The sequence below is a fragment of the Chelonoidis abingdonii genome, chromosome 10, assembly GCF_003597395.2.
Source record: "Chelonoidis abingdonii isolate Lonesome George chromosome 10, CheloAbing_2.0, whole genome shotgun sequence".
In the NCBI taxonomy this organism is placed as follows: domain Eukaryota; kingdom Metazoa; phylum Chordata; order Testudines; family Testudinidae; genus Chelonoidis; species Chelonoidis abingdonii.
The window spans coordinates 41,168,430-41,192,720 of record NC_133778.1 but is presented as its reverse complement, the minus strand read 5'-3'; the positions used below and the strand labels follow the sequence as shown (position 1 = coordinate 41,192,720).

General features: G+C 42.7%; 1 protein-coding gene across 1 annotated transcript in view; it reads left to right on the top strand.

Moving 5' to 3' along the window:
- Window positions 1-24,291, top strand: part of MYO3B (myosin IIIB) — a 297,957-nt gene that overhangs the window by 260,291 nt on the left and 13,375 nt on the right. The window contains exon 33 of the mRNA XM_032771086.2: window positions 1,396-1,559. Within this exon, the coding sequence (XP_032626977.1) occupies window positions 1,396-1,528 (133 nt within the window). The 3' untranslated portion in view covers window positions 1,529-1,559. The remainder of the gene's footprint in view (window positions 1-1,395; window positions 1,560-24,291) is intronic.

Sequence of the window (24,291 nt, the reverse complement as noted above, 5' to 3'; positions counted from 1 at the left end):
AATGGAAAAACTTTCTAGAGAGGTTTCTAAAAATAAACAATTACCGTATCTCTGTGCATTGACATTGGACATTTTCTACAGAAGCAAATATAAAACATGTATCGATTACTGTCTGCATACACTGGAACTGGCTCTTACAAAATATTCTCCCCAACTCTCTCACAGTACAAGTCAAACACATTTTAGCTTCCTCTTTTTAAATAAACAAATTTAGTCAAGTAAAAGTTGCTGGACTTAGAGTCTTTGAAGTTGAAACCCATTAGCCTAGAACAAGCATAACATGGACAAAAGCCATGCAGGCTTCCTTTCACCACCTTAGCAATATGCTTCAGCCCTGCCTCAGGAGGGACCAGTTCTCAGAGAAAGCAGAGAGGGGAGATTGTTCCTTGCCCACTAGCTCTCGGCTAAGACTGCCACCAATGGTGCTAATTAGTATCATTTGTAATGTGGATGCTTTTCACCAGGAGGTGGGCAGAGATCACTAGTGCATTTCACAAAAGCCACCACCCATCAGTAACAAATTTCTTGTATTACTGACGTGTGCAGCAATTAGTGCACAGGAAAGATGTTAATGAACATTCATTCAGTGACACCCACACCTTTTCTTTGATGTATTTTGACCCTTTTTTATTCATTTGCTGCACATAGTTATATAAGTGACTTACTTTTGTTTACAACAATGTTCACAGAAAGTGAAGATCTTGTGGATACTAATGCAAGTGGGGTTTGTGAGAAGGTTCAAACCAGAATTGTTTGCATGGCTGTCTTGGTATCTCTTTGAGTTACCTCCTCCAGTTTATAAAGATCTGTCCCCCAGTCAGGGAGCAGAAATAATACTGTGTGATTTTAGTGTCCAGTCATACATCATGAAAAGCTAAAGACACACTTGGAGCAAATAAGGCCTGATCCAAAATCCACTGGAGATAATGGGCTTTGGATCAGACCCATTGTTCACAAACAAATGTTTGTCTATGGAGTTCAAACAATTCTGAATAATGAACATATTTGTAAATATCAAAGTCTATGTGTGGAAAATTTTCAGTCAGACAAAAATGCTACATTTGTGAAATAAAATACTTGCTACAAATAATTGATCTGACTGTACTGCAGACCTAGAGATGAAAGGCTGTGTGACCTGTTACCAATCCTCAGAGCCATTCAGTTCCCACAGATTTAAAGCACTGAAAAAGTGGCAGCAAGATTGAGAGAAGTAAAAAGGCTGCATCTCGTTAACAAAATCATCCCATCTTTTCCCCTTCTTGCATTAACACTTTTTCAGTGTTTTCATTTCACCATCCATAGAGAGATATATTTCTTAAGGTTTTGCAGAACTACTTTGTACTTTTTATTTTATATACTTCATAAAAATTGTTTGCTTTATGTTTTATTTCAAAGTCAAATCAAAGTGCTTGATGGGGAAGATGAATATTACAAATCATTGTCAACTGTTGAATCTATCATTGAAGATGACTCACTCAGCTCTCCATCTCCTCTTCCCTCAAGAGAAGTGTCTTCTGCTCAGAGCTGAACTTCACTATTTACGCTTTGGTCTAATGCTGGTAAGAGTAATTGCACATGTTTAGCAATGCTGGTCTGCATGTGTGTTTGAGAAACAGACAGACGTAGTTGCAGCTAATGAAGCCTCTTGCAAAATTAGACCCTGAATCTGTAAACACTACCCACCTGAGTAGTCCCATTTAACTTTACTCATACAAGGAGTCCTGCTGAAGTCAAAAAAGTTACTTATAGGTGTAAGTGTTTGCAGGATCAGGCCCTAAATAGGCATCCCTTCTAAAACAGGATATAATTTTAAACCCAGCAGCATGGCATTGCAGAACTGGGACTTTCCATTGACGTTCAGCATAATTTGGGATCATAGTAAAAAATGTTATATATCATATAGGCCTTTCAGTATTTCATATGGTTTTTAAAAAATATAATGAATTAACACAATAAAAAGCATTGTGTAAAACCATTTAAAATACTGAATTTATCTGATAAGATAGTATTTAATGAGAGACCGTTTAACGCAAGTTTAGTAATGTTCATACTTTCCCTGGAAGAATTACCAAAAATAGTAGGGGTGCTGAGAGCATAGAACCAAACTGTAAACACTGAATATAATGGAAACCACTTCAAGCCAGGGGGTGCGGCAGCACCCCTAGTACCCATAGTTCCAGTACCTATGAGTCAACATAGTTTTTAAAACAAATTGATACAAAATAATTTAGTGTATCATTTTATAGTGTACTTTTGACTAAAACACAAGACTGGGTATCAGGAGAGCTGGGTTTCCTTCTGAGATCTACATAATCTTAGATACATTATCTAAGATCTCTGTGTTGCAGTTTCCTCATATGCAGAATGTGGATAACATTTCCTTTCCTCTCAGAGGTGTTGTGAAACTTAATTTATTTAGGGTGAAATTCATTGTCCATTTAAGTTAAGAGGTTTAAGCACATCTAAATTTAGCATATGCTAACATGTATGGAACATAGGAACTGCCATAATTGCTCAGACCCAAGGTCCATCCTGGCTAGCAGTAACCTGTCTCCAACCGTCAGCACCATAAGATTCAGAGCAGGATGTATGAACTTTGCAGTAGGTAGCTGGTGAGTGATCTGCCCCTCATGTTCCATCTCATCCTAATCTCAGATATTTAGGTATTACCTTAAACCCTGAAGATGAGGTTTAATATCCCTTTTACAGAATTATAATATCATTAATTTTGATAACTCTGGATATTCTTGATATCAATACTCAAAGCCCTTTTTTAATCTTAAGCTCTTGGCCTCAATAATTTCCTTTTGCAGTGAATTCCATAGTATAATTACCCATTATATGAAAAAGTATTTCCTACATCAGTTTTGAATTTCACACCTTTTAGTTTAGTTTCACACCTTGTTCTTGTGTTATGAGATGAAGGAACAGAAGGTCCCAATCTCCCTTCTCTAGACCAGTCATTATTTTGTGTTCTTTTTTCATGTATCCTGTTCTTCATCTGTGTTCGAAGGTAAACAATCCCAAACCTTTCAATTTCTCTTTATTGGAGACTTTTCAGTGCCCTTGAGCATTCTTGTTATCCAGATGAGACCACACCACTGATTTATATAAAGGTGTTATAATAGTCTCTGTAGGATTTTCCATCCTAAAATCTTGTTTGCTTTTTGACCACAGCTGCACATTGATGGGAGGTCTTCTTTGAGCTGTCAACACCCAGATCCCTTTCTTGAGCAGATACCTTTAATTTAGAACCCTTGAAGATGTCTGAGTAGTTTAAATTTTCCTCTCCAGTGTGCATTACTTTGCATTTACTGACATTGAATTCCATTTGCCACTGTGTTGCCCAGTCACCTAATTTGTTTAGGTGTCTCTGAAGTTTCTCACAATCATCTATGGTCCTAACTAACCTAAATAACTTTGTAAATTAAACAACACATGACCTAGTTGATAACCACAGAACAGATCACTATTAACCTGATACCAGGATGAAAATTAATCATTTAATTTTACTCTTTGCTTTCTGTCTTCTAGACAGCTTTTGACCCATGACAATATTTTGTCTCTCACCGTACTCTTCTATGCAGGACCTTGCTGAAGGCCTTTTGGAAGTCTAAATAAATAATATGAACCAGGTCTCCTTTATCCACTACTACATTAACAGGTTTAGAGAATTCTAAAAATTTGTGAGACATGATTTTCCTTTGTAAAACTGTGTGGATTACTCTCTGTACAAATGCTGTGCTGAATTGGGGCCACAGAGCCATAACTCCTTCAATTAAGGGCTGAGAGAGTCTCAGGCTTTGTCTGCACTAGAAAGAATTTGCCAGCTATAGCCAGAGGTGAAAGTAAGCCGGTACGGTACAGTACAGCATACTGGTAGGAGCCGGTACATAGCCGACCATACTGACAGAGCCGCTGATGAGAGGCCCAAAAGGAGCAGCTTCCCCGGTGCCTGGCAATTTACAAGGGCCCAGGGTTTCTGGCAGCAGCCAGAGCCAGTGGCCCTTTAAATCACCACCAGAGTCTTGGGGCTCCTGGCCACCACTACCATAGGCCTCCTGTGGTGATTTAAAGGCCCCGGGGCTCCCAGCCATCACTACTGCTATCACACCAGCAGCCAGAGCCCCTGGCCCTTTAAATCACCGCCAGACCCCTGGGGGTAGCAGCGGCTGGGAGCCCAGGGCCCTTTAAACCGCTGCCAGAGCCCTGGGATAGCGACAGCAGCTGGGAGCCCCAGGGCTCCAGTGGCCATTTAAAGGGCCCAGGGTTCCAGCCCTTTAAATTGCCGCTGGAGCCCCAGGGTAGTGATAACAGTGGCTGGGAGCCCCAGGCCCTTTAAATCACCTCCAGGTCATGCTGAAAGGCTGGCTGGGAGAGTCTGGCCCCAGTCCCGCCCCTTCTGTCCAAGCCTCCCCTCCTTCTGGTTGAGCTGCCCCCCCTTTCTCAGGACCCTGGCCGCCCTGCGTACCGTTAAGTCCCTTAAGTTACTTTCACCAATGGCTATAGTTGTACTGGTAACCGTCCTAGTGGGGATGCAGTTTATGCCAGTTTCCTGAATAAAAGAAGCTACACTAGCAAAAGGACTTTGTAACTGGTATAACTGCATCTTCATAGAGCTTTTGCTGGCATAACAATGTCCTATCTTCAGTGAACATGGAGAACAATTAATCATCGTCCTTTTTGTAATAGCCCTTAACATATTTGAAGACTTTTATTGGGTCCCTCAATCTTCTTTTTTCAAGATTAAACATGTCCAGTTTCTTCAATCTTTCCTAAAGCTTTGGGGTAGGAAAAGGGAGGCAGCCAGGGAGTCTAGCAAAAGCCTCAAGTCTCTTCTAGTGGTTGCAGTACTGCTCCTGCAGTCTGGCGTATGAGGCTGAGTGAAAAGTCAGAAGGTTGAAAAGGAATATTTCCCATTCATGTTCTTGTCTTCAATCTCCATCAAAAACCTGACAGAATGGCTGGCAGGATCAAAGGCCAAAGAGTTGCAAGCAACGGGCCATGACCTTGGATTATGGAGAACACTGAATGTGCGAGGGTGCATGTTAGAATCTTTAAAGTACAGATAGTTCTGAATGAGAACATGTGGGCAGCTGCAAATGAGTTAGTGACATCCTTAAGTGCAGTACAAATATGGCTGGTAATTAATACAATGGATGGATGCTTGTTTCTCTCTCTCCAGGAATCTCTTGGATGCCCGTCAGCCTATTTCCATCTCACTAAAATTTGTCATGAATGAGCATCCTTTGTACTATCTCAAGAGAAAACTTTTTCTTGAGATAATTTGCTAAGGCTCAAAGTGCTAGAATTTATGAGAAGTCAGAATGGGAAATAAAACTGTCTTGAAGAAAGTCACGTGAAAGTGTGGGCTCCCGTACTGACTTAGGGCACAGGACCCTCAAAAATATATGGTTTCTTCATAGTGCAGTTGTTTGTGTCTCAAAGACATTCATAAAAAAGCAGTTTTAAAAGTAGTTTTATGTCATTTTTAAATGCAGAAAGCCAGGACATATGACGGTAATCCACATTATTGTCACAGACAGTTTAATTATAGGTTGTCAATTGTATATTATTTGGTGGTAGCCAAGCTTTGCACATAAGTAACAGGGAACAAAAATCATAAACTCAATATGTTTATAATTCTATCATTATACTGAATATTGCCCTAGCTCAGCTAAGCACATAAACCCATGTTTAATTTTAAGCATGTCTATAATCTCAGCTCTATTCAACAAAGCTCTTAAACCCATGTTTAAGTGCTTTGCTGAATTGGGGCCCTGGTCAACGAAAGCTGTGTCAAGGCATTAAATTGTAAAATACAAGGAAGATACTTAACAGTTTTTTCTGTTATTAAGCATAAGCATTTACTAATCTTAGATCTTCTGGCATTATTTTTAAAGGATGGTATCCCATATTCTTCTTTGGATTGCTCGTATCGATTCCAATTAGGTGTGTGCACGCCGCATGCAAAGTCGTCGGAAAGTTTTTCCCCTAGCAGCACCCATCGGGTTGGCTGCGGAGCCCCCTGGAGCGGCACCTCCATAGTCCTCTATATATGACCCTGCTGACCCAATGCCTCCTCAGTTCCTTCTTACCACCAGTGATGGTCATTGGAACTGTGGCATCTTGCTTTGCAAGCTCTCCACGTTTCCCTAGCTTCTCTTTTGTACTGTTTGTATTTTGTAGTTGTTTAGTTCTTAGCGCTGCAGACTTGGCAGCGCGCACCTTGTCCTCAGGGATACCTATGCAGCATAGTTCATGGTTGCAAGCCTCGGGGCTCCCGTCTGAGGTTCAGCAAACTATGCAAGACCTATCCTTTGACGGGGTGGGCCTATCTGCCAAACAGACTGACTCCAGACTACATAGAGTCAAAGACTCCAGAGTGACAATGAAATCTTTGGGTATTCATACCCCTGCAATCCAACAAAAGCCCTTTAAGCCCCAACTGCTGCAACAGCACCTGTATCCTCCTCGGCTGAGGCAGGATATTTACCGGGGCAGCGGTAAGAATGGCAGGCATAAGCCTTCCCATCCCCTGTCTGGACAGGGCCTGACTAAGCCTTTGTCGGGCTCAAAACAGACATTTTGAAGGTGTGCCCAAGGACAGAGCACCTGTCTCAACGCCAGATCCTTCCCCTTGTTTTTAAACCGTCTATCCCACTTCTACCATGCTTGGTCCCGAATAACATCAGACCACTGGGTTCTTTGCACGGTGGAAGTGGGATACTCTCTACTGTTCTGCTCCTACCCTCCCTCCCACACCCCTTCCCCATCCCTCTTCAGGGACCCTTTAATGAGCAACTCCTTATCCAGGAGGTGCAGGCGCTCCTCCCCATAGGAGCAGGGGAAGAGGTTCCTCAGGAGCTCAGGAGCAAGGGATTCTATTCCCGCTACTTCCTAATCCCCAAAGCCAAGGGGGTCTCAGACCGATTCTAGACCTGGGAGGACTCAACACGTTCATGGTAAAGTTGAAGTTCCGCATGATTTCCCTCAATACAATTATCCCTTCTCTGGATCTGGGAGACTGGTTTGCCGCCCTCTACATGAAAGGTGCATAATTTCACACAGATGCTTTCAAGGTTCACGATTGACCAAAAACATTGTCAGTTCATGGATCTTCCCTTTGGCCTGTCGACAGCCCCACCAGTGTTCACCAAGTGCATGTCGGTGGCAGGGCCGTCCAGAGGATTCAGGGGGCCTAGGGCAATGCAATTTCGGGGGCCCCTTCCATAAAAAAATTGCAATACTATATTCTCATGGGGGCCCCTGTGGGGCGCGGGGGATATTGCCCCATTTGCTCCCCCACCGTGGGTGACCCTGGGAAAAATAAACCTTCCGCATCTCGGCACAAACCCAGTTTTGAGAAAACTTCTTTACAAGGTATCACTGGGTTCTCAGCATCAGCTAGTGCTAAAAGGCACTAAAGCTCATTAAAAGAGTTGGACAAATATTTTCCATCAAAACTTTTTTTGGATCGAAAACTAGGGGTTTTTAAAAAGCAGAAAAAAAAAACATGGACAATGTCTGCTTTCCTTCAAAATTTGTTGTGGTTTTTTTAAATTGAAAAGCTGAAATTAGTCTGCCAAAACCTGAATATAGGTTGGGGTTCAGAAGTGTGTGGCCAATATTTGCTGCTTGCTGAGTTTGATTGTTTAAACAACATAAAAAATTCTGCTTAAAAAATCCAAACTTTTGAACCACCTCAGCTTGTGACCACGCCTAGCCCATCCAGTCAGATTTTTTGCAGGTTTTGATACTGCTGGCTCCTTGACTCATATCTGTCTCCATAACTTTAGATCATTTAGCTTAAACAAAAGAACAGCCATACTGGGTCAAACCAAAGGTCCATCCAGCCAGTATCGTGTCTACCGATATGGCCAATGCCAGTGCCCCAAGGGAACCTAACAGGTAATGATCAAATGACTCTCTCTTGCCATCCATCTCTCCTTTTGACAACAGAGCTAGGGACACCATTCCTACCATCTTGCTAATAGCCATTAATGACTTAACCTCCATGCATTTATCTAATGGAAAGGCTACAGCTTGACTCTCGCAAGTCTCATCGCTGATGAGCTTTAGAGGGAGGCTGTGCCTCCAAACAGCCTGGCCTGCCCCTATCGACCCCACCCACTTCCTGCCCCCGACTGCCGCCCCCTCTCAGAATCCTGACCATCCTGCTCTTGTCCCTCACCGTCCCAGCACCCCAACACCACCTGGGACCTCACCCTGCTCCCTGTCCCCTATCATCTCCCCACACTGAGTCTGACAGACCCCAAAAGCCCACAATCACCCTCATTTCCTGTACTGATTCCTTTACCACCCTGCCCTCCCTTACTGTCCTCTGACTCCTCCCTTATCCAACCCCCGCCCAGTCTTACTCCCCTCCTCACTCCGGAGCCTCACACCGTATCCAGGAGCATCAAGAACTGCACACCATGGTTACGATCGGGGCTCCTGAGTCCTCCCGCTCGGAACCGCATGTCAAGGGGCGGACCCGAGAGCTCCAGTGGGGCCCGTCCCACTCAGCTGGAGCTCGCAGCCCGCCCTTACCATGCAGCTCTAGCAGGAGAAGCTCACCCGCCAGAGCCATGGTGCGCAGCTGTTCAGGACGCTCCTGGATGCGCTGAGGTCGGGAGAGGGCGGAGGCAGGTCGGGCCAGGGGAGCCTGTGAGTTCTCGTGGGGGACATGTGGGCCTGGTCTGGGCGAATTGCCCACTTCCCGCCCCCATCCCCACGGTGGACTGGTAGTTGGAGCAGAGCCTTTCCCCAAAGGAGAAGGTGCAGGTTTACTCTTACCTCAACAATTGGCTGCTCATGGGGCACCCCAGAGAGCAGGTGGAGTCGCAGGTCTGTCTGGCCACATCCATAGTCGAGAGACTGTGTCTCCTCCGCAACGTGAACAAGTCAACCTTGTCACCAACTCAGAGAACAGAGTTTATCAGAGCAGTGTTGGACTTGGTCCAGGCAAGAGCACGTCTGCCAGAGTCCCAGTTCCAAGCCATGGCAAGCATCATTCAATGCATGAGAGAGTACCCAACCACTACTGCAAGGAATTGCCTCAGTCTCCTCGGTCACATGGAGGCCTGCACATACGTGCCAGGCTGAGACTCAGGCCTCTGCAGATGTGGCTAGCTTCAACATACCACCCGTGGCATGACAGCCTGGGACTAGGGGTCATTGTGCTACAGCAGGTGCTAGAGTCACTCCAGTGGTGGCTCGATGCTCAAATAGTCTTCAAAGGAATCCCCTTCAGAAACCCTTATCTGTCCTTATCTCTAGTTACGGATGTGTCAGCTCCAGGTTGGGGTGCACATCTGGGAGATCTCCGAACGCAGGGCCTCTAGTCACAGGATGAGCTCTCTCTCCATATCAATAACAAAGAGCTCACAGTGGTGCAACTTGCATGCCAGGCTTTTGAGTCTCATCTGCAAGGCCAGCATGTGGCAGTCCTGACAGACAACACCACTGCAAAGTTTTAAATCAACAATCAGTGTGGAACCCAGTCCTCACCCCTCTGTCAGGAGGTTCTCAGGCTCTGGGAATTCTATATACCCCACTCCATTCACCTGGAAGCATCACATCTGCCAGGAGTCTAGAACATACTGGCAGACCACCTCAGCAGGGCCTTCCACAGCCACGTGTGGTCCATCCGGCCAGATGTTATTCACTCCATCTTCCAGAGGTCAAGGTCATACTCAAGGTCCACAGAGACAGGGCAGAGATCATTCTGGTGGCACCAGTGTGGCCTTGACAACACTGGAACACCACGCTTCTGGATCTGTTAGTCGACGCCCCAGTCACGTTGCCGCTCCTCCCCGACTTGATCACTCAGGACCAGGATCACCTTTATCACCAAGACCTCCGATCCCTCCACTTCATGGCCTAGAAGCTTCATAGCTGAACACTATGGAGCTCCTGTGCTCGGAGCAGGTAAGGGAGATCTTACTCGGCAGCAGAAAGCCCTCCACGATGACCACATACCTGGTGAAGTGGAAGAGGTTCACTTGCTGGTGTGACCAGTGTCAAATGCCCCCACTTCAAGTGCTGTTACCTCTTATTCTGGAGTATCTTCTGCATCTGAAACAGCAAGGCCTGACAGTTTCATCTGTAAAGGTACACCTAGCAGCTATCTTAGCTTTCCACCTGGAGTCTCTGGATGCTCCGTCTTCACCAACCCCCTGGTTGGACAGTTCCTCAAGGGTCTGGACCATCTACATCCCCAGATTAGACAGCCTGTTCCTGGGTGGGACCTTAATTGGTCCTCTCCAAATTATTGGGGTCCCCATTTGAGCTGCTGGTGACTTGCTTCCTTCTCTACTTATCATGGAACATAGCCTTCCTAATTGCCATCACATCAACAAGAAGGGTGTCAGAGTTAAAGGCCCTTACCTCCAACCCACCTTATGCCGTTTTCCACAAGGACAAGGTGCGGTTCAGACCCCACCTGGCCTTTCTTCCGAAGGTTGTGTCACATTTCCATACCAGGCAAAACACATTCCTGCCTGTTTTTTATCCAAAGCCTCATGCCAGTAGCCATGAAAAGAGGCTGCACTCTCTGGATGTTTGGCAGGCGCTAGCCTTCTACAATGAGCTCACTAAGCTGTTCAGGAAGTCAAACCAGTTGTTCTTAGTGGTGGCAGACTGGATGAAAGGACTCCTGGTCTCATCTCAAAGAATATCTTCCTGGATCATGTCCTGCATCCGCATGTGCTACAAGCTGGCCAAGACACCAGTGCCTGCACTTAGAGCACACTCCACAAGGGCACAGGCCTCATCAGCGGCATTCCTGGCCCAGGTTCCAATACAAGAAATCTGCAGGGCAGCAACTTGGTCCTTAGTGCATATGTTCACCTCTCATTACTCCAGCATGCCAGAAATGATGCAGCTTTCTGCAGAGCGATGCTCCAATCAGCGATTCCATAACTCTGACCCCATCGCCTAGGTAAGGCTTGGGAGCCACCTAATTGGAATCGATATGAGCAATCACTCAAAGAAGAAAAAACAGTTACTCACTTTCTTGTAACTGTTGTTCTTCGAGATGTGTTGCTCTTGTCCATTCCAAACCCACTTGCCTTCCCCTCCGTCGGAGTAGCCGGCAAGAATGAACTGAGGAGGCACCAGGTTGGCAGGGTCATATATACAGTACTATGGTGGCACTGCTCTGGGGGTTCCACAGCCAACCCAATAGGTGCTGCTAGAGGAAAAACTTTCTGACGACTGTGCATGCAGCGCGCGCACACCTAAATGGAATGGATATGAGCAATCACTCAAACAACAACAGTTAAGAGAAGGTGAGTAACCATTTTTTTCCCAGTGAAATTGCTTGCAGAATAAAGTAGTATTAACTATGGGTGAAGCTAGCAGAAGCTGGCCCCAGATGATTAGATTTACAACATTAAGCCCTGATTACTGAATACTCTAATAGTGTGCCATTCTGGAAATGTAATTGGATAAGAATAGTGTCCACAGCAAGTCTGTTCTTCCTATTACTTTTGTACCCTGTCCTCCCTTCTCCACCTGCTTCTTTGTCACATCCACCTGTGTATTGTTTTCTAGATTTTAAATCTTTTGGCGTAGGGACTCCCATTTACTTCCTGTTTGTGCACTGACTAGGAGAACAGGGGAATGGGGTCCCAATGACATGGCTGAGGCGTCTAGGCACTACCATAATATTAATGTTTTGTAATAATAATAATAATAATGCAGTGCCCAATAGACATAAATAGAGCTGCCTACATCTCTGCATCCTCCCCCAGATGTATATTGCTCCCTACATCCTCATATAGGTTTAGTGCCTAGAGACCTCAGCAGGATAACTCTCTTCTCATCCTTAATTTAGTGCACTCATACACTTTTGTTTCACAGTTTTGCTGTTAAGGGCCACATCCTCAGCTGCTGTGAATCAGTGTATCTACACTGAAGTCAGCTAAAAACTTGAGATTTTGTTGTCACTGACTGTCCGATTTCATTTGCTTAGGCTTGTTCTGTTCACAGTGAAAGGGGCAGGGTATTGCATTGCTTCTGAAGAAACACTGTCTCACATTGCTACAGTCTTGAACAAAAGCTGCTTTTTCAAAGAACCACCATGAGGGTCAAATCCTGCAGGCCGAGAGTGAGGAGCCTTGCAGGGAGGAAGTTCTGTGGCATCCTATCCATCATGAGGCCAGACCCCATCAGCTGTTTGGGAGTTCTCAACTTGTTTCATTGCTGGGAGAGAAGAGGTTTCTCAGCCCTCCCACTGTCGTCCTAGCTGAACCTGCTCCCCCATAGGGATCTTGGCAAAGAAACCAACTCCCTGGTGGCCCCACTGCCTTACACGGACATGGGAAGGTAGAGTCTGATTCTGCTTCAAGGTGAAAAGGTGGCCGGTGTATGCAGGACTCAGCTCTGTAGTGGCTATGAGGAGGTAATTGAATCTTCCCTCTCAGGATTCAATTACTGTTCCATGAGTGCAGAGCTCTGATGGGGCTTTGCAGCTGCTGAGCAGAAGGGTCAAGAACTGGCCCAGGCCACTCCACCCCAGCGATCAAACAAAATGCATGCAGAATTATGTTCCAGTTCTGATATATGTATTCTTGTATTCTCTTGAGGTATAGAATATTTCATTACATTAACAGACGCACAGCTTTTTCTCCTGGGGTCCCAGGGCCGGCGCTACCATTTAGGCAGCCTAGGCAATCACCTAGGGTGCCAGGATTATTGAGGGGGCAGCATTTTGCTGGGGGGGCAGCAGGCGGCTCCAGTTGACCTGCTGCAGGCATGCCTGCAGAGGGTCTGTTGGTCCGCGGCTCCGGTGGAGCTGCCGCAGTCATGCCTGCGGATAGTCGGCTGCTCCCGCGGCTCCAGTGGACCTCCAGCAGGCATGCCTGTGGCAGCTCCACCGGAGCCACGGACCAACGGATCCTCTGCAGGCATGCCTGCGGCAGCTCCACCAGAGCCATGGGATCAGCGCGGGGGGTGGCGAAATGGCCGTATGCCTAGGGCGCGAGAAACCCTGGCGCTGGTCCTGGGTCCTCCCAACAGTTAACCCAGCAATCTCATATCATTAACTAGCAGACCAGATGGATTTCTCAATCCCACATTGATTGATAAATAACTGACCCTCATCCCTGATGTTCCTAACAGTAAATATCCCCCTCAAAAAATGTCCCCCTCAAATTGTCCTCTCACCAAGTACATAGGAGAGAAAATGGGCCATGCAGTGTGACCAAGGGTGTTAATAGATCTGAGCTTAGATGGACCAAGGGGAGAAATGAATGACTGCTGAGTTCCAGAGTCAAGTATCTTCCCAGAGAGGACCCTGCCAGCCTCTCTCTACACTTTATACCAGAGAAGCTCCAGCTTGAGCGCCATTGCTGATCGCACCTCTGGCTTTTTGGCCATGGTTGGACTTGTGGTTAAAGTACTGGCCGGGGAGGCAGAAGATCTGTGCTCAATACCCAGTTCTGTCACAGATTTTGTCTGGGACTTTGAATGAGTCATTTAGTCTCTCTGTGCCTCAGTTCCCCATCTGTAAAAAGAGGATAATTATTTTCTCATCTCTTGTCTTGTCTTCTCTATTTTAATTGTAAGCTCTTTGGAGCAGGAGCTGTCTCTTACTGTATATTTATATAGTGCCTTGCACAATGGGGCAATATTTGTTCATTCTCTGCTCACATTAGGGGATGGGAGGTCACTTAATAAGATATTTTAGTATTGTAAAATGCTTGGAGAGGATGTACATCAGTCATTTAAGAGAGGTGTCCTTTAACACAGGTATCACTATATTTTTAAAATGAAAATATCAGAGGGGTCTGAGTTGCCTGGAAGGAAACAAATGGATATCTTTATATAATAACCATTATTTTATTCTATTCTATGTATGATAATTCTGGTTGTTTGTTTTCAGGGCCAGATTAATGCAGGGGCTGGCTTTAGGGGCTGCAGCCCAGGGCCCCAGTCTAAGGGGCGCCCCGGCACAGCAGTGCTCAGGCAGGCTGCCTGCATGCTCTGGCTCCACGCCACTCCCAGAAGCAGCCGGCTGCTGGCACGTCAATCTGCAGCCCCTGGCAGCGAGGAGGCAGCTCCGCACTGCCCCCTCCCCCAGGACTGTCCTCACAGCTCCAATTGGAAACTGGCCAATGAGATCTGTGAGGACGGCACTTGTGGATGTGGGCAGCACACTAAGATACACTGTCCTCCTTCCCCCAGGGGCGCGCAGAGATGTGCCAGCAGACATCCACTTCTGGGAGTGGCGTGGGGCCACAGCATGCATGCAGGCAGCCTGTCTGAGCCCTGCTGCACCACCGGCCGAGAGCCGCCTGTGGTATGCGCTTCCCAGCCAGACCCTACACCTCATACCCCCTCCTGCACCCAAACCCCCTGCCCCAGATCAGAATCCCCTCCTGCACCCAAACTCCCTCCCAGAAAGAAACTAATATAACAGCTGTTCTAAGGTAAGAAGTAGGCTATTTTGAATTAACTTAACTATATTATATGTGTTTTAAGACTGAAATGTAACCGCAGAATGACTTTATGTTAATTAAAAGTAGGGCTGTCAAGTGATTAAAAAAAATTAATTGCACGCTTAATCATACTGTTAAACAAGAATAGAATACTATTTATTTAAACATTTTTTTCTACATTTTCAAATATATTGATTACAACACAGAAAACAAAGTGTACACTACTCACATTATATTTATTTTTATTACAAGTATTTGCACTGTAAAAAAATAGTATTTTTCAATTCACCAAATACAAGTACTGTAGTGCAATCTCTTTATCATGAAAATGAAACTTACAAATTTAGAATTATGTACAAAAAAACTGCATTCAAAAGTAATAGAGGGTAAAATTTTAGAGCCTGCAAGTCCACTCAGTCCTACTTCTTGTTCAGCCAATCACTCAGACAAACAAGTTTGTTTATATTTGCAGGAGATAATGCTGCCTGCTTCTTATTTACAATGTCACCTGAAAGAGAAAACAAGCTCTCTCATGGCACTGTTGTAGCTGGCATCACAAGATGTTTACATGCCAGATGCGCTAAAGCAGTGGTTCTTAAACTTTTGTACTGGTGAACCCTTTCACAAAGCAAGCCTCTAAGTGTGACCCACCCCTTATAAATTAAAAACATTTCTTAATATATTTAACACCATTATAAATGCTGAAGGCAAAGAGGGGCTTGGAGTGGAAGCTGACAGCTCATGACCCCCTATGTAATAAACTTGCAGCCCCCTGAGGGCTCCCGACCCCCAGTTTGAGAACCCCTGTGCTAAAGATTCATATATCCCTTCATGCTTCAGCTACCATTCCAGGAAACATGCGTCCATGGTGATTACGGGTTCTGCTCGATAACAATCCAAAACAGTGCAGACCGACACATGTTCATTTTCATTATCTGAGTCAGATGCCACCAGCAGAAGGTTAATTTTCTTTTTTGGTGGTTCAGGTTCTGTAGTTTCCGCATCAGAGTGTTGCTTTTTTAAGACTTCTGAAAGCATGCTCCACACCTCGCCCCTTTCAGATTTTGGAAGGCACTTCAGATTCTTGGGTAGAGTGCTGTAGCTATCTTTAGAAATCTCACATTGATACCTTATTTGCATTTTGTCAAATCTGCAGTGAAAGTGTTCTTAAAACGAACAACATGTGCTGGGTCATCATCCAAGACTGCTATAACATGAAATATATGGCAGAATGCAGGTAAAACAAAGTAGGAGACGTACAATTCTCACCCAAGGAGTAAAGTCATAAATATAATTAACACATTTTTTTTAAGGAGCATCATCAGCATGGAAGCATGTCCTCTGGAATGGTGGCCAAAGCATGAAGGGGTATGCAAACATTTAGCATATCTGGCACGTAAATACCTTGCAATGCCAGCTACAAAAGTGCAATGCAAATGCCTGTTCTCACTTTCTGGTGACTTTGTAAATAAGACGAGGACAGCATTATCTCCTGTAAATGTAAACAAACTTGTTTGTCTTAGTGATTGCCTGAACAAGAAGTAGGACTGAGTGGACTTGTAGGCTCTGAAGTTTTACATTGTTTTGTTTTTGAGTGCAGTTATGTAAAAAAACAAATCTAACAAATTTGTAAGTTGCACTTTCACGACAAAGAGATTGCACTACAGTACTTGTATGAGGTGGACTGAAAAATACTATTTATTTTGTTTATCATTTTTACAGTGCAAATTTTTGTAATAAAAAATAATACACACTTTGATTTCAATTACAACACAGAATACAATATATATGAAAATGTAGATAAACATACAAAATGTTTAATAAATTTCAGTTGGTATTCTATTGTTTAATAGTGCGATTAAAACTGATTAATTGCAATTTATTTTTTTTAGTTAATCACGTGAGTTAACTATGATTAATTGACAGTCCTAATTAAAAGGCAAGTTTAGTATAGCGTTAGTAGCCTCAATGCTTTAATTGTAATCATTTTGTTTAAATTAGGAAAAAGATTTGTATACAGGGGCCTCAAAAAATCTAATAGCCCTGGGTCCACAGGAGAGTTAATCAGCCCTGTTCGTTTGTATGGGTTTTTACAGTTACAGGTGAAAATATAAAAATGAGTTTGAAGGAGTTAGCTCTGAGTGTTTATGAAACCCATTCCAAATTCTCCAGTAGCCAAATAGATTACATGCATTTGTCCTCCAGTGTCAGAAGGAAATGGGGAAAAGGATACAGGAAAAAGCTATCAAGAAAGGTGATATATAAAGCTGGTGGAAACATTTTCGACAGGAGTTTTCCATTGGAAAATTCAGTTTTGTCAAAATCAAAACACTTTGCTGGAAATTTCAATTTTGACAACATTTTCAATGGGGAAAAATCAAAATGAATCATTTCAACTTCTTCATTTCAGTAATGTTGAAACACTTCGTTTTCACTATGTCATTTCAATTCATTTAGTTTTGATGTATATTGTTTAAATATTAATTTTAGTATTATGATATATAACATAATCATAATATATTTGATATTTTATATGATATTTTTGCATTATTGAAATTAAAAAATTTTACTTTATCTAAATGAAATGTTTCAATGATTCTGCCTCAGAAAATTTCCAAAATTTTGAAATGTCAGATTTTTGTTCTGATTCAGAATAAAAACAAATTTCAAAATGTTGACATTTCAGTGGAAATTTTCCAAACAGCTCTAGTTATAACAAGAGGGGGGGAGAGAGAGAGAGAGATTATTGGTGAAAGAAAACTAGAGGGAAACCTTGACTTCCGGTGAGCAGCAATGGTGAGCTGATATCTAATACCAGCTGCCTAGAGGGCCTTCAAAGTGCACAGAATACAGGTCTTGTTGTGAACTAGCTAGTTGAAAGATTGTTAGACAGTATGTGTAATAAAATAAGGAAACCTTATCTTCAGGCAAAGGGTTGAATGAAAGATAAATCCCAGCATGGAGGCCTCAATGGCAATATTCCCAGTGACTTCAATGAGAGCAGGAGCAGGCCCAAGACGAGGAAAATTTCTGCCTTCCTGTTATATTGGGATGAAAATTTCTCCCAGTGCTGACAAAAAAAAAAAAAAGCGCAATAAGCATTTGGGGATTAATTTTAAATAATGGAGCCTCTAGTTTGTGCATTTTCAGCCTGCTTCTCATTGACCAATTTACACCACTCTAGCACTATAAAGGGGCCCCAGAGCAGACATAAATTACATCCACTTTATATTTTCACCCACTTTAAGAAAAGTGTTGAGTATAGTGTTGAGCCAGGCCCCTCAAGTATGTCTGCACAGGGATAAAAAATCCGCAGCTGGCCTGGGTCAGCTGACTTGGCCTCATGAGGCTTGTGCTCTGGGGCTGAAAAATTGTTATGTAGATGCTCGAGCTGGAGCCCACTCTCTGGGAGCCTGTGAGGGAGAAGGTCCCAGAGCTCAGCCCCATACTAACTTGCCAACAGATATTGAGAAGAGGCTACGGATTTCATGTAAGTGAGTATAGTCAGCCAAACATAACTATTGTCAGAAATGAGGCTGGTGCTGGAAATAGAGAGTCTTCACAACAATTTCTGCTTTGGTCCAAGTCAGGAGACACATAATATGGGGGAAAGGACGGTGCTATCAGGAATAGGGAGAAAGAAGGTAGTCTTGTGGCTGAAGAAGATGGCTGGAAGTTGGAAAATCTGGGTTGTGTCACCAGTTCTTCCACTAACTTCCTCTGCATCTTCCGGAGGCTGAGTTTCACCATCTGTAAAATGTGATGATGATGATGATGATAACACTAATAACTTACCTATCTTACAATGGTGTTGTGAGGCTTACTCCATTCATGTTTGAAGGGTGTTTGGAAGCTGCTATTTAAGCAAAAGCAAATTCTGTCATCCTAAACATTAAAACGTTTAATGCTTAAACTTAAGGCATGGCTCTGCTGCCCCACAGTTTGGGCTACAGGGTTGTGACTAGCAGAGTGCACCAAAGTGCTGTGCTGCAACTCCTCTCTGTGGATGCTGCAGGCTTGAACTAAAAGGGTCCTAGTACACATTAATGTAATCCTGTTTGAAGAAACTTACTTTAGTGCAAAGGAGGAATCTTTTAGTTCGTGCCCACGGCATCCACAAGGGGGGAATTACAGCATTTTGGTGTGCACTGCCATCCACATCCCTGTAGTCAGAACTGCAAGGATGTATAAACAAGCCCCTACTTAGATTCCATAGGGGAAATTGTTTACTGGAGCTGAGATTCCAACAGCCTAATTCTGATCTCTCCATTTTATAAATCAACAGTAAGTAGTACAATCAGTGAAGTGACATCAGAGTGGAACTGATGTGAGATCAGATTCAGTCCCAAAGGTGAAAAGAGAAGTGTTATGAAATATTTAGATTTTTACTTCTATAAAAATTGTAAATATAAATTATTGTTGTATTTGCATTGTACAGTCAGGTCAAGCTATACCTGCTACTGTAATGAGAGTAGATGGTACTACCTGTGGCTCATCAAACCCGCTGCTTTGTGGGTGGCCCGGGAGGGTTAAGATTAAGGGAGCAGTCCCTGACAGGAAAGCCCCACTGCCTTGTGGGTGAATTTGAGAGAACGTAAGGCTATGAGAGTAAACTCAGACAGAAAATCTGGAGTGAAGCCCTGAAGGCAGTCAGGTACTAATATTTTAGTATCTTGCCAGCAATTCCTTTAGTGAATCAGGTACCAGATATATTAGTTCTTCCTCTCCTCTGTATTTTACCAGTGATGCCAAGAGCAGGGTCCTGATTCATGGGCAACTCAGGGCTTCCATATCGTCTGCCCAGGCTTGCAGCCTGGAGAGATACTCTAGCTTTGCCTCAAGAGTCAACACAACATGGAAGACAGCAGTCACCGGTTCTAAGCTCTTACTTTATTGGTGTAGAGTTGAGCGCCAGGAGCTCTCTCTCAAGTGGGTCTCTTCAGCCACTTTTGTGGCTGCCATAAAACCAACTGAATTAATTCTTTACCTCTGAGGGGTGCATACCCGTGGTCTCTTGAGACTGAAGAACGCCTACTATTTGCATTATAAAAATTTTAGTGGAGACCTAAATAATAAATAGCAAACAAGCCCTTCCCATTTCCTAAAAGTACTAAAATGGGATAAATCAGAAAGACAATCTGTTTCTCAGAGTGACTCAAATACAAATGAATACATGTGATTAAGAATACATCTTATGGTATAAGAGTATCAGCTTGTGAGAACCAGCCCAGTGACTCTGACACCAAATATTGATCACAAGAGACTTCACTGTTGTGCAATAATAAATGTACCCGTTACTCACCCCCGTCTTTCATCCCTGCCAATAAATAATTGTCAATAATCTCATATCTTCCTGTTAGCATTGAAGACAAATTTTGTTGGTACTCTTTTCCTTTAAGATAGGGCACTCTGCGGAGCTGTTGTAACAAAATGTTCAGCCAGGAGAAAAAGTCACTCCTCAGCAAGCAAAGCAGGATTCCCAGCATGGGGTGCCTCTTAGACCCAAAATGCTGGGGAATAATCCTTTCAACCTGATCTAAAGCCCATGGAAGTCAGTGAGAGTCTTTCCATTCCCTTGGGGAAATGATTCATAAAAGTTAACACCCCTTTACTGGTAAATATAAGTTGAATCTTAGACTCATTCTCTGCAGTTTCTTAAGAATTGTTAGGAATTCATTTTGTCACAGGTGTGCATCCCTCAGGCATCTGAACAACAAACGTATGTGTACTCTGTCATCAGCGGTGTGTTTACGATAGCACTCAGATACCATGGTGTTGGAGGCCCTAAAAGGAAATTAGTGAGAAAACCACCTGTTATGTTTCCAGGAACCAGGTTCTATATGTTAGTTACCCATGCCAATAATGGATTAAATTTCATTTGTTTGTTTAGCAGGCCTCATTGCTATTCAGTTGCAGAGAGAGTGTACAGCTATTACACAATTTAAGCAACAATTCCTAAAGCAATTGTAAAGTCCTGTTAACTATTCTCCAGACAAGTACTAGGGTGAGCCCACAATCTAATGTATTTGTCTTTTTCTGAAGGAGACTTGGGTCCAAATTCCAATCAAGGCCGCTAGTGAAAATAAGTTTGATGGCCTCATTTTAGTCTCTTGATGATACTGGCCAGTATCACAAAACCTGATCACAAGCCACATTACATGACACAACTGGAATCTCTGTTCAGGAGAAGCCCAGAATTGGAGTAGCAGGAATGTGGCACACCTGGATTGTAAATGTATTGGCAGGGCTGTGTGGGATTAAAGTATTGCTAATCTGATTAAGATGCATTATAAGGGTTTATATGGGATCCAGGACTGGAATAGCAAGATTGTTGCGGATCAGGAATTAGCTGAAAAAGCAGTGCTATGTCACAGCCCGTGACTGAAACAGAAGGGATGATATAGATTAGGAATGAAAGGCTTTGGCACAACTATGTGATGAAATGTATGCAATATCTGACAGTGTTAGTACTTCTTTTTGGTAAGCACCAAATTTACCCAATTTAAGGTGGGAGATTATGTAGAGACTTAACGTTTCCTACATAGATTGTAAAGTGTTTGGAGGAGGGACTGTATTTTTGCTCAGTGTTTGCACTGCTCCTACCTAGCACAATGAGGCCCAGGTCCATAACTGGCACTCCTAGGCACTACCACAAAACAAAAATAAAAAATAACAACATTTTCATTTTTTGAAATTGCTGATAATGTGATATTTCGAATTGCCATAAATGTTTCTGAGTCTGCCTTATGCTGCAATAAACAGAGATCAGAGCACTCAGTCCATCATCATTTTGTTCACCTAAACCCTGGGACAAAATAATACTCAGTGCAATGTTATTATCTTTCCTTGATATGTCAAATAAAATAAGGTATAAAGTAGGTAAATAATGAATATGATAGTTCTTTAGCATTGCTTACTACCTGCTTCTTGACATTTAGCATTGGTAGCAGCAAAGCCTTGTATGTATATCCCAGTTCAGAGTTACACATACTATACTATCCAGGCACAGATTACTATTTGACTGCATTAATCAATTAGACACTGAGTTCTAAAAGAGCAACAAAAGCAAATTCTCCATAGAGATTTCACAAGACCTGCAGTTTTGATAGCTGATAACATAGTTATCGGCATTTGAAAAAGGGGTGTTGATTTTGTTACTTATTTAAGATTACAGCATACTGCAATGTAATGCAACATACAGTGATAAAATGGGACTTGATCTAACAGGATGTGACTGATGAGATGAGAACAAAATGCTTGCACTGTTTGTAGCATGCACAAACCCTCCTGCATTGTACTACCGTACTTGTTTGGAGATACCGCACATTAGTTTAGAACAATGTCTTTTTTGCCTTGATTGTTCATTTCATTTTACTGTCATCGTACCAAGTTGTACGTTTTTAAAAACACAGTGTTTTACCATCTGTAGATCATGAAAAGACAGATGGACATGGAGAAACTCCACCTACAGCTCCTTGGCTGAATGCCACTGCCTACTTAGCAATAGAGAAATCCCTCCCTTCTATAAAACTAAATGTCCTTAAGTCGCTCTATTATAAAAGCTTTTTAATACAGGAACTTATTGATCTAATACATTTGAAACATTTGCAATTATTGTTAGTGAGCACAAGTAAAACAAACTATTCTTATCAGAGCTGCTGTGTTACAAACACCACTTGAGTTACACTGAAGTTAATTTCCAGTTCTGTTACAGGAAACTCATCCTTATTAAAGTAACATTAAGTGCTCCTTTTTATTGATCTGCTCCTTCAGCTTAATGATAGGAACTTACTGATGTTTTAATAATAACCTTACAAGCTTTATCTCATTCTGCTTCACTGTATGTTACTGAAAGATGCTATGGAAACTAACTTAGCATAAACATTTTGCAGATGTCTTTAAAGGCTAGGGGTGTGGGGGAAGGTTCAGTTTCACTGCATGTTAACAAAGATAGCTGGAAAACTACAAGATAAAAGAGAGCCTCGAGTGTGAACATCAAAGAATTGTTAATGACAAGAAATACCATTAGGGTTAGCATCCCTTTTGTTTCAACCCCCTCACACCTGCAGTGTTGCAGACTATGTCTTTGCTGACACATGTGAATTACCTCTATTAGCATTTATAGAGTGGTTCTAAAGCAACAGAAACAGAAACGTACTCCTGCTCCTCGCTGTTGCTTCAAAAAGTCAGATATTAGTTCTCTGTGGGTTTCCTTCAAGGTGCAGTCTTTTCTGCAAAGGAAACTATAGAACCAGTATTCCATTGATTGAAAATGAACTTGGTTGAAAGGAGAGGATGGCTTTTGTTACTGAAAAGAGAAGTAATACAAGCAACTCTGAGAAGCACACATAAGAAGCTCAGACATTAGCAATAGCAAAATCAGAGCATGAAATTCAGATTAGCCCTCCGCAGGCTGTGAGAGGAAGGGGGTATTGGAAGACTTGGCATGGCTAAAAGTGTAATCTGTTTCATTTGGCCCCTGAAAAATTTTAACAGATGGTGGGACCAGCTGTCTTTTTCAGCCATTTAATAAACTCTTCAGTGGTAACAGTTTGGGATATCGGGGGTTTTGAGGTTTTGGCCAGAGGAAAAAATAAAGAAATCTGTCCCAATTGTCTTTGCCAAGTAGTAAAGTACAGAAACATTAGGAAAAGTTAAAGTGAAAATCTAATCGATGACACTGTCCTGATTATCCATTTCAAAAGGAAGAGGGGGGGTGGAATCTCTTTCAGCTCAAGTGGACCACTGCAAGCAAAATGCCTATTATTACGTTGTTATCTTTATCTGTCATTTTAATTTTAGTCCTTCCAAAGGAATCACATAATTAGAAATCTTAAATGAACTGCAGAATGAGAAATTGACTTGGTTTTTGAGACACAAGTGTGTGTCAAAGGAAAAGTCAAAATGACCTGCTTTATTAAAAAGACATACTTGCACCAGATAAGGTTCAAACAATCTGCCCAGATGAATAGATCAGTCAATGAACTTATCCTAATGTACATAATATAATGATCTACAATGCCAAGAGAGCTGCCTTTCTAGGTTCATATAAGACTCAGAGATCTAATACAAACCTAAGTGATACACGAGTTTTTGGTTTTTAGCATGAGATCTTATAAAAATATACAATTGCAGCTCTATTTGTTTTCTTGAGCTAATTTTTTTTAAATTAACATTTCCAACACAGCAGTTAAATGGCAGCTCTTCAATAATATGAGAGATGTTATATTTAAAAAGCATGTCTTGTGTCTTTGAACAGAACAGTTCTTTTTGCACATTTACATGATACCCAGCTGAGCAGCCACCCCTTCCATTTGACAAGGGCTTTGTTCTGCCTACAGGCCTATTACAAGCCCCAGATTGTTTGCCCTTAATAAATTGCAACAATAAAACAGAAACCTCTTTTCAAGTTAGAAGAAATACAACACATTCTCTAGATAGCTACACATATGAAGTTTAATAGTGACAACAGAAACAAATCTTGCAAATCTCATTTGCTCTGCTCACAGATCATTTCAGTTAAGGCAGCCCAGAAAGTATGGCTTCTTTCTGTACAGGTAACAAAAGCCTAGAGAAAATAATCATGGGATAAAACATGTCTGTCTGTCTAGAACGATTTATTCTAGAGTCACATGGTTTTGCACCATGCTTCACAATGTGAATTTATATTCCATATAATGCTACGCAGAGATTAATTGAGGCTAAAAGTGAAAGAAATATATGCACAGTAGAATTTGTCGCAGAAAAATGCATTGTGGTTTCATATTAATGAGAGAAAATAGTGTAAGATTTACAGTTTAAAGCTTGATCCTCCTCTCCAATACATTGAAATGTGGGTGGGTGG